This window comes from Siphateles boraxobius, unplaced genomic scaffold, assembly GCF_051911475.1.
Source record: "Siphateles boraxobius isolate OS27281-9 unplaced genomic scaffold, OSU_SipBor_1 13, whole genome shotgun sequence".
NCBI classification, from domain to species: Eukaryota; Metazoa; Chordata; class Actinopteri; order Cypriniformes; family Leuciscidae; genus Siphateles; species Siphateles boraxobius.
In genome coordinates, this window is record NW_027508733.1 from 7,985,308 (window position 1) to 7,996,434 (window position 11,127).

General features: G+C 41.9%; 1 protein-coding gene and 1 long non-coding RNA gene across 3 annotated transcripts in view; both read left to right on the forward strand.

The window, feature by feature from the left end:
- LOC143735386 (uncharacterized) overlaps nt 1-11,127 on the forward strand; it is an 82,172-nt gene extending 71,045 nt beyond the window's left edge. Inside the window, exons 1-3 of one of the 2 annotated variants that reach the window (XR_013203152.1) lie at nt 9,481-9,527; nt 9,666-9,727; nt 11,086-11,119. This is a non-coding gene — a long non-coding RNA (uncharacterized LOC143735386). Of the gene's footprint in view, nt 1-9,480; nt 9,528-9,665; nt 9,728-11,085 lie in introns of those variants that run through there. The other variant, XR_013203151.1, reaches the window with a different exon arrangement.
- Nucleotides 3,987-9,449, forward strand: LOC143736311 (CD48 antigen-like). The gene is made up of 4 exons (XM_077227053.1): nt 3,987-4,035; nt 5,804-6,121; nt 8,999-9,283; nt 9,373-9,449. The coding sequence occupies exons 1-4, from the start codon at nt 3,987-3,989 to the stop codon at nt 9,447-9,449; spliced, it is 729 nt and encodes a 242-aa protein (XP_077083168.1).

Consider the following 11,127-nt stretch of genomic DNA (forward strand, 5'->3'; position numbering starts at 1 on the left):
AAGTACTTTATCTCCCGGTGCAAATTTGCGTAGTCTAGTCCCCCTGTTGTACAGCCGACTTTGCTTGTCCTGAGCCTGTAACAAATTCTCCATAGAGAGCCGCCCCAAAGTGTGGAGTTTTGTTCTCAGGTCCAAGACATACTGAATTTCGTTTTTGCTATTCGAAGGTCCGTCCTCCCAAGCCTCTCTAAGCACGTCCAACACCCCGCGGGGCTGACGCCCATAGAGAAGCTCGAAGGGGGAAAACCCCGTGGAGGCTTGGGGGACCTCGCGTACAGGGAGCAAGAGGGGTTCTAGCCACTTATCCCAATTTTTGGCGTCTTCCCGTACGAACTTACGAATCATGGATTTTAACGTGCGATTAAAACGTTCCACCAAGCCGTCTGTTTGTGGGTAATATACGCTGGTGCGAATCGATTTAATGCCCAATAATTCGTACAGTTCGCGAATAGTGCGTGACATAAACGCCGTGCCTTGATCGGTGAGAATCTCTTTCGGGATTCCCACCCGGGAGATTAATTGAAACAGTGCGCTCGCCACGCTTTTAGCGGAAATATTGCGAAGCGGCACTGCTTCTGGGTATCGCGTTGCATAATCCACCAGGACTAATGCAAAGCGATGCCCCCGTGCAGATCGTTCTAATGGCCCGATGAGGTCCATTCCAATTCTTTCGAAGGGGACCTCCATTAAGGGAAGAGGGCACAAAGGTGCTTTTGGGTTGGCCGGTGGATTCACCAACTGACATTCACGACAAGACGCGCACCACTTGCGCACGTTCTCGTGAATGCCCGGGCAGAAAAATCGGGTCATTAAACGATTTAGTGTAGCTGCCTGCCCTAAATGTCCAGCCATCGGATTACAGTGAGCCGCCTGGAAAAGCATTTCCCGACGGCTCTTTGGAACTAATAACCGAGTTGTATCTTGCTTTGACTGGGTGTCTTGGGTCACCCGATACAACATATCTTTTATGATAGCAAAATAAGGATATGAGGGCGGTCGGTCGGGGTGGAGGGGCTGCCCGTCGATCGTACGGACCTGGTCAAACGCATTTTTAAGCGTCTCATCTCGGGACTGTTCCAGAGGAAAGTCATCACGCTCTGAAAGAATCCTTCTTTCAACCGCGTTCCGAACCTCTGGGACAGATACCGAGGGCCCCGGCACAGCCTCTTCAACCTGAGCGACCGCTCCCCTCTCCTGCTTCCTTTTTGTCCCAGAAGCACCCGCACACAAATAACTCAATAGTGTTTTAAACCCCGGCCAATTGGTCCCCAAAATTAACGGGTGCCGGAGGTGTTGGCTAACGGCCACCTCCACACTATGCTTTTGGCCCCGAAATTGGATAATGACTGGCATTATAGGGTAATCCATCACCTCCCCGTGCACACACCGAACCCTAACCGTGCGGCTCTTATCCAATGCCTCTGGTTGTATCAGATTTTGATGGATGGAGGTTTGGTTACAGCCTGAATCCACCAAAGCCTGATAGGTACCCCCCTTAATACTCACTGGTATTTGGTACAACCCAGCTTGATCGGGGGCAGCCTGCGGTGTGTCAGGGACCCTGACCAGTGTCCCCACCTCCATCACGGGGCACCGGTTGATAAAATGTCCAGGGTCCCCGCAATGCCAACAGGCCGGCCCAGTCCTTCCCGCCGCCCCAATGGCGGGAAGTGGGTCAAGCGATTGGCGTGGGGAGAGCGGGGGTGCAGGAGGTGCAGTGGCGGAGGCTGTTCCCCTGGGCGGCGCTCTGGGTGCGGGAACAGGCTCAGCCGTAGGTCCGGTCCTCCAGCGGGGCGCCGGCCTGGGAAGGAATCCTCCACGGGACCTGGGTGGAGGGACAGGGCGAGAAGAGAGAGAGAGAGAGAAGCTGCTGGTAGGGGTTCGCCGACCCCTGGGCACACCACCACCTGGTCCTCCGCCAACTGGATGGCCTGGTTCAGCGACGTCGGGCGGTGGCACTGGACCCACTGCGCGGTCTTCCGGGTGAGCTGCGCGACGAATTGCTCCAGTACCACGTGGTCTATAATTCCCTCGACGTCGCGTCCGTTGGCCATCAACCACTTGCGGCACGCGTCCTGGAGCTGCTGCGCAAAAGCGAAGGGTCGGCCAGATTCCCCGAGCTCCAGTGACCGGAACCGCTGTCTGCTCTGCTCCGGGGTCCGGCCGACCCGCTGCACGATGGTGCGCTTGAGGTCTTCGTAGACCAGGAGGTTCTGGACTGGCAGCTGTTGTGCGGCGATCTGGGCTTCTCCGGCCAGCAGTGGGATCAGCCGCATCGGCCAGTCCGCGGGCGGCCAGCCACAGGCCTCGGCCGACCTCTCGAACAGCTCGAGGAAGGCTTCGGGATTGTCACCTGTGCCCATTTTGTGGAGGTGCATGGGCTGGGCCGAGGCTGGAGCTGGCGATGATGGTGTGGCCCGAACCTCCCGGTCCATCCAGCTCCGGAACTGCTCACGTCCTCCTGCTGGGCCCGGAGGAGTGTCTCGAACCGGCGCTCCTGTTGCTCCTCCATGGCCAGCAGTGCCTGATGTTGTTGCTGGTGGAGTCCCGCGAGCGCGTGGATGATGTCCGCAAGTGGGGACGGGGACTGTGTGGCGGCGGCCTCTTCTTCCATCCCGGGTTTCGGCACCAGTGTAGTGAAGGTTCAGTGTTGGTGTGATGGAAGAAGACAGGGGTCGGCGTGAATGGGACTCGTACACTTTTATTTAGTTGAGAAACAGAAGAAATGCGCTGTGCGCGCTCTAACATAAACCACGTTCACGTTCAGAGAACACTCTTTCCACTATATAAATATATTACTCTTTCCACTGTTTAAAATATCACTCTTTCCACTATATCAAATATCACTCTTTCCACTATATCAGATTTCCAGTTTCAGCGTCCAGCTCACGTCACGTGCACGAGTACCCAGTCCTTCTCTCTCTGCTCTCTTGCAGCAGCCAGCTTTTATGCGATCTCCCCACGCCAATTACTGCAATCAAAGACAGGTGTTCGTCATTTTGCACTTGACCTACTTACTCACCGCTCGGCTCCGTCGTTGCTCTCGCACTACAGACTTCGCTGAACCACGCCCCCCTCGCCACACTAACTTATATTTCATTTCAGAGTTTCAGCTCAAAACTCACTTTCATAACAGCAGGACAGGAAGAAGCTCTTCACCTACAAACTAAACACAGATAAAACAAAGGGCCACTGTCATGCAAAAGCTTTTTGTCCATCCAACAGATCAAACCACATTTCTGAAGAAAACCGACCGCAGCAGTTTCAGTTTGAGCAGCAAGAGTCACACCTCAATGAGATTGACAATGAGAGATGGTCACACGTTTTTTTTTTTTTATGTATATATATATATATATATATGTATATATATATATATATATATATATATATATATATATATATATATATACACAATAATTGATTATTCAATTGAATTAATACAACCATTTGAAGTTTTTTATTCAAGGAGATTCACACAATGTCCTTCTTTTATGCAGCCTATTTAACTTTTAATTTTCAACTTATCAATGTTAAGAGAAAGAAAAGGAGACCCCCCCCCCCCCCCCCCCCCCCACACACACACTATTAAAACAGTATGGGTTTCACGGACAGGGCTTAGATTAAGCCGTAATTAGACTTTAGTTCAATTAGGGCATTTAAGTAGATTTTACAAATGTGCCTAAAAAAAAAAAACCTTTTCTGGTGTGCATCTTGAGACAAAAAAATGGAGCTTACATGAAGTATTTTAAGATATTTCAGTGCAAGTTGCTTTAAGTTAAAACAGCTCAAACATGCATTTTAGTCTGCGAGCTTAAGCCTTGTCTGTGAAACCAGGGTTTAAAATCGTAATAAGAACATTTTTTTAAAAAAAATATGACGTGCGTTCAGGTTGTTTGAAGAGGGTCAGACTGTTGTGGGAGGATTCACATGGGTTCGAGTGTTTTCAGAGGATACTTTTATTAGATCAGACCAAAAGAGTAAAGAAAATGTTTCACATGTTTGTTTTGTTCTGTTTGTGCTGGTGGAGTCTGACTGGTAAGTTATGAAACATTTTCATTAATATTTCAGCACAGTGTATTCACTTGCTGCCGTCTTTTGTTTGCCCGAGAATTTTTAAATTTTAAATTGTGCTTTACAGGCCTGGAAAATGTATTAAACTGGTAAAAATCATGGAAAATAATGGAAATTTCTATACTGAATAAACTCAGTGTGGGGCTAAGGGACTCTTTCTGGTTTAAATATATTCATTTCAAGGATTGTTACTGCTGAACATACAAATAGCCATCTCTAAAAAATATTTAAAAAATACGTTGTTAGTAATAATGAACAACAAATAAATAAATTGGTCAAAAAGGAATGAACATATCATTTTAACCATCAGGGGCCGTTGCACTAGTTGGACGTACATTAAAATACTTGTAAGATCTACGCTGGCTCAGCTTCGTCCAGCCTTTCAATAAAAATTTATACATGTTGCACCAACTAAAACTTTGACCAGATGCAACTACACTCAGCATAGATGATTCACAATGGTTAAATACTTTACTATTAATAAAGAACTGAAATGCTCATGTAATCATAACAATTAAAGCCACAACACCATCTGATTTCAATGCGCAAACGTTACCTAACAAGGTTTTATATCTTAACTCCTTGTACATTCTTACAACGCAATCGTCGGAAGTATGCAAATGGTTATTTAAAGTCAGGAATTGTCCAGCTTATTAAAAATTTGAGCGAGCTAAGCCTTCTGCTAATGTCAAAGTGTTCTTTCTGAAAGGCATGTGCTTAGCTTAATTCTGTAGCCCAAGGGCTATGTAATTGTTATGTGTTAGATAATATTGCTTTTTTTAGTACAGTTACTTTAATTTATTCACAGGCTAAATAGCACTTGCTGTGAATAGACTTAAGACGTGAAATATTATTTCCCATCATACTGTCCCTCCGAGTAAGAGCATGCATGATATGCAGTTTTTGCTTATAATCCCAGATACATTCATATTTAATATTTCCTACATTATTACATACAGAATTTTATAGGTCAGTTACATCTGTCGGCAGTGTGCAGTCAGCACACACATCTCACTTATGCGCAAATTAACCATAAACATTACAGTTAACATCTGCAGTAACAATTAATTCACTGACATAGAATAGAATAGAATAGAATAGAATAGAATAGAATACAATAGAATAGAATAGAATAGAATAGAATAGAATAGAATATTTGTCATTGTAACAAGTACAACGAAATTAAGTACAGTCCTTGTCCGGTGCTAAACTACATGACCCTTTTGACACAGATCAATGGTGGGGAGTGGGGACTATAATTTAGCAGCATTATTTAATGCAATTATGGCTCTTGGATAAAAGCTGTTTTATAGTCTATTTGTTCTTGTTTTCATGGACCTATATCTCCTGCCTGACGGCAGTAGTCTGAACAGTGTGTGACCGGGATGTGATGAGTCCTGTATGATGGTTTTGGCCTTTTTGATGCAGCGGGAGCTGTGAAGTTCTTCCAGACTGGGGAGGGGGCAACCAATGATTTCCTGTGCTGTCTTTATGACACATGAAAGTAATCTTGTCCGAACAAGTCAGGACTTTTACCTTTACACCTTTTGACTGTAAGATTTACTCTCAGATGTGCGATACTCCTTGATGGTGCAGCAGGTATTAATCCTACACAGGACTTAAGGTGTATTTCACATTCAAACTACAACTGAGTGTACATCCAGCTGGTGCAACCGGCCTCTGGTTTGTAAATCAACAGAAGCATTAATCTTATTCTGTTTATGTTCTCCAGGTATGTTTGGTGAGTCAGTGTCAGTGATGGAGGGAGAATCTGTTACTCTAAACTCTGATGTTACTGAAATACATGAAGATGAAGACATTCTGTGGAAATATGGAGCTGAAAACTCTCTCATAGCCAAAATCAGCATTGAGACCCAAGTCTTCTCCACATATGATGTTCCTGATGGGAGATTCAGAGACAGACTGAAGCTGGATCATCAAACTGGATCTCTGATCATGACAAACACCACAACTGAACATACTGGAGATTATAAACTAGAGATAAGGGGAGCGAAACGATCATCAAAAACATTCAGTGTTTCTGTCTATGGTGAGAGACAATTTTTCTCGTCCTTTACAACTGAAACACTGAGTATTTAATGTTTACAGATCTGGGCTGGATTTCCCGAAACCTTCTTAATGCTACATCGTTCTTGTAACTTATCGTTAATACGTGTTTCCCGAAACTTTCTTAGTTAAGTAAACTGCAGGGGATTTACTAAGGACACAAGGACAAGATATGATAAATTAAGACCGGGAGTCAGAAGTTACAATAGATTAAAGATAAGTTTTACTGAAGATAGATTGCAGTTTCATCAGCAGAAGTCAGCTTCAAGACTCAATGGAGTTCGTAGGCCAATTACAGTTACAAAGATCACAGTAGTTATACCCTACACCAAGGTCTGCTACAGTAAGAAGATGATTTATCAAAACTCAAACGGTAAATAATATGCTGTATATTTTCTAGATCATGAAAAATACATATTTTTACCATTCACGACCCTCGCGTTGCTCTCCGCCATTTTGAAAAGGTCAAAGGTTATCTCATCTCGGCAACTCGTGCATCAAAATATTCTACGAGCTGCCCAGTGGAAAATACCACATGAGGGGGTGTTCATGTGCATTTTCCACGTCGGCTTTTGGTATTTACCATAATTACCATAGCACGTGAACGCACCATAAGCTACGTCTTTGCTTCAAGTTGAATGATTCTCATTGGCTAAGAAATAGATAAAAGTAGTAATTTTCCACATATACAGATAGACTGAAGCATATCTCCATTGATTATGCAGCTGACACTCAGACACTGAAGTTAGGCAGGTCGTGACCTACCAGGTCGCCAGCCTGTCTCGAAAAACAACTTCAGTCAATCTAATAATGCTGTTCCTCAACCCTGTAACCAAGAAGACTAACACACACACACACACACACACACACACACACACACACACACACACACACACACACACACACACACACACACACACACACACACACACACACACACACACACACACACACAGCTTCTGCAAGGTTGGATTTGGCCAGGCTCTAACTATAAACAGGAGAGTCCTCTCAAAACATCAAGATAATGCGTTCTTTCTCTCAAGCAGAGGAAACTTTAATCTAACACAGTGAAGTAAAGGCTTTAACAAAGAAATGGTCCCTTAAACTATAGACTTCAATGACCCTGTGACCATTGTTGTCAGGGTACCCTAGAAAAGCAGATGCATGTATTGACACATGTTAAATAAGTCCATAATTCATTTCTGGAAGCCGGAATAAATGAGCAAACACTGTTACTGCATTCCTGGCATTTGACCCTCAGTCACCTCACAGATATTTCATACAGAGTTTGAAAGAATACAAGAAAATTACATTTCAGTAATCACACTGGTAACTTCTATAACAAAGTAAAATCTCATAAGCCTAGAGAAGTCATTCAACTCGTGATATTTAGAAAAAATTAGAAATATTGATTAATACCTTGATTATAATCACTCATTAGATATACATTGAAGCAACAGTGGATCAAATTCCACTCCTTCAATACCTTCTGTAAGTCATAAGTTCAGAAGGTTGGTCTGGACCACTCTTAGCTTTACCTTATCACTGTTGACTGTCTATGCAAATAGACTTCTGAAGTTAAGTGTTTAGTCTGTAATTAGTGTTTTCGTGCAAATAATAAAGTTGTCATTACATTGATTGTTGTTAGCTTTTTAATTATGTTATCCAAAGGTATACTTCAGCTGGCAAACCATTAGGAAGTAAAGGCTTAGGAGTCTATTTAAAGGGAATGCTTGTGGTGGGTTATTTGTTAAAACGATGGCAGCGATACAGCGAATAGTTGTGCTAATAAAAGACGGCGCAGCTCGTGGAGCCCTTTCAAAGGCCAGTGAAAGCATACTGTCAGTTAAGCCCTATTCAGACGGTAATTGTTTCTCATGGGGTCGTAAGGTATTTTCAACATATACATGAGTTAATCTGTGATTTTATTGCCGTCCGAATCCAGAATGTCAGTGTTTTTCTCCCACCACCCACGTAAAAATCCCGGCCAAATTATCTATACGTTTTTTTGTCAAACACCAAGGTAATGTGGTGATTTAATTGCCGTCCGAATCCACATCTTTGAGTTTACAAGAAGAGTCTTCAAACTTCACTGTTTAAATCCTTTTGGATCACTGCCGAACACTGTACGTATGATGTACACTTTTATTACTGAAATGCTGGAAAGTCATGTGACAGCAATATATGATACAATTAATTTTTTTTAGGCCAGGCTATTATAGTTTGGGTTATTTTTTTTTTAATAATATCCCATTAATCCAAATAAATGCAATTTCAACAATTTCTGAAGTGCTTCTTTCATAAAGAACACCGCCTTCTCACATAACGCAGTGAAGCAGCCCCAGCATGAGTGAATAATTGATTCTCGGGCCATCGATATCAACAGATTCAGCAGCACCGCCATGGACAGCACCTGGTAACGTCGCACGTAAGAAAGCATTTCTTAAGCAACTTCTTAAGGTATAGTTCGGGGAACACGCCTAGAAATGGTATACCTTTAGTTAAGTTATACCTTTAGAGTCTACGTAGTGTGCTAAGAAATCCAGCCCAGCTCCATTCAGCGCCTCACTGTAACAGATTTTTGCTTTTCTGGTGGACAAGTGGAAATGTATATATATATATATATATATATATATATATATATATATATATATTTTGATATTCAACATTATGCCAAAAATACATTGGATTGAGCTGAACTTGTATTGAACTTTGAATATTTCTTAAAATATTTACATACCGAAATGTTTAATAATTTTATTGTAACAGCGAGTCACACAATCACTGATCAACACACTACACCAAAAATCAGATTGTTTAGATTTACCCATATTTCTGCTCATTCTCTCATGTTTTTCAGCTCGTCTGCCTGTTCCTGTCATCATCAGTAACTCTTCACAATGTTCATCATTAAATTGTTCATTGGTGTGTTCATCAGTGTTGAATGTGAGTAATGTGAGTCTCTCCTGGTACAAAGGAATGAGTGTATTGTCCAGCATCAGTGTGTGTGATCTCAGCATCAGTCTCTCTCTACCTCTGGAGGTGGAATATCAGGATAAAAACACCTACAGCTGTGTGCTGAACAATCCCATCAGCAACCAGACCACACATCTGGACATCAACACACTCTGTCACACATGTGCAGGTACCACAGCACTGATGATATATGTGTGTATTTACTGACCTGATCTATCATGTTATATAGTGTAGTGCTGATATTTCCTAAATTGTTAGCTGTAGATCAGCTGGTCAGGTTCACTCACACTAATGGCTCATTATGTCTGTTACAGATCAACCTTTATTGTTCATAGTGTTGATCTCTGCTGGATCTCTGATGATTGTTGCTGTAGTCGTGATGTGCTGCATCTGTAAGAAATGTAGAAAAACAGGTCAGAAGAGCAAGCAGTTCATCTGTGCACATCTTTATCTTTTTAACCCCCCCCCCCCCCAAAAAAAAAGTAAAATAAAATATATATATATAAAACTAAAAACTGTCACAGTAACATATCTGATTATTGTTAATGCAGTCGAGACTCAGGAGGAAGACAGAACTGATTCAGCATTGTGTAAGCCAACAACACGACAAAAGGTAAGAAGTTGTTGCAGTCAGTTAGTGTGATTGAAGTTTCATGATTGAAGTTTGCAGCATCAGACGGTCAGTGAACAGACGTTTGTGGTTTATCGACTCAACCGTCACCATTACCTTCAGTATGGAGCAGCTCAGTGTAAGTTTTTCCATTTAGCAGGGCTATTTCGATTCTGCAGACCTAAAAATAACACATTAGTAGATCAAAATGCATTAGCAGCACAGAAAATGTTTTTAAAATTTATCAAAAATGGTTGTTTTATTTTTCAACAACAGTCATTGATCAATTATTATACATTAAAGTGTTAGTTAATCATTGCCTAAAACACACATTAAAACATACATTACAGCAGCGATCATTAAAGGGTTATTAGTTCACCAAAAATAATTACTCGTCCGCATGTCGTTCAAGAACTTAGTTCATCTTCAGAACACAAATGAAGATATCTTTTATTGAAATCTGAGAGATTTCTGTCCCTCCATTGACAGTCTACACAACTAACACTTTTAACCCCCAGAAAATTAGTAAAAACATCATTAAAGTAATCCATGTGACTCCAGTGGTTTAACCTCATTTTTATGAAGCTATGCAAGTGTTTTGTTTGGGAAAAAAACAACCATAATTTACCATATTATTCACAATTTATTAATCTCCAATGTGCGTCTATGTAAATATAGTGATAAATTATGTTTTTTTGTTGTTGTTGTTGTTGAGTGAACTCAAACCCTAATCTAACCCTTTAAACAATACATGTAATCCATTAAAAATGTTTCAGTCCTAAAACCATGACCAGTCTCGTGTCTACATCGGTGTATCGTTTGACTGAACTAGATCACTCCTCTTATAATCAATGGAGTTGCATCGTTATGCATCTTTAGTTTTATTTCTATTTCTGCTATGTTATTTTTAAATAGCCTAACCCATAAAAAATCAGCTTTTATACATTAGAACTGTATAGAAACTAGGACACAGAGTCGTTCCTCATGTCACCTCTGCTGAAGTGTGTCCTCGTGCTGCAGCGTCTCTGCGGTTTATCATTATTCTGAGCTGAGATGCAGCTTCAGCAGACATTGATTAGTTTGTAGACGTTCTGCATCAAGTGTCTTTGCTGTTGTGTGAAAGACAGTCATTCTCAGCACAGGCTGTCATGACAATCCTGCAGAACTGAATCTGTTTGATGATTTAACTGTTTGAAAACTCATGATTGATGTCATTTCCTCTTGCTGCTCCATGTTAGCATCTGTCCTGTAGTAGTAGGCTAGTTTCAAAACAAAACAAAATACAAACTGCTTTGCACAGAGAAACCTCAGTTGTTTCTATTGTATCAATGTTTCTGATTGAGTATATTTTTTTCTTGCAGAAATCAAAGACGGATGCTGTGTATGAAAATTTCCCTCAAAAA

Coding starts and splice junctions, on each gene's coding strand:
- LOC143736311 (XM_077227053.1), top strand. CDS start 3,987: ATGTTTCACATGTTTGTTTTGTTCTGTTTGTGCTGGTGGAGTCTGACT. Junction 4,036..5,803: donor GTGCTGGTGGAGTCTGACTG/GTAAGTTATGAA, acceptor TATGTTCTCCAG/GTATGTTTGGTGAGTCAGTG. Junction 9,284..9,372: donor ACTCTGTCACACATGTGCAG/GTACCACAGCAC, acceptor CTAAATTGTTAG/CTGTAGATCAGCTGGTCAGG.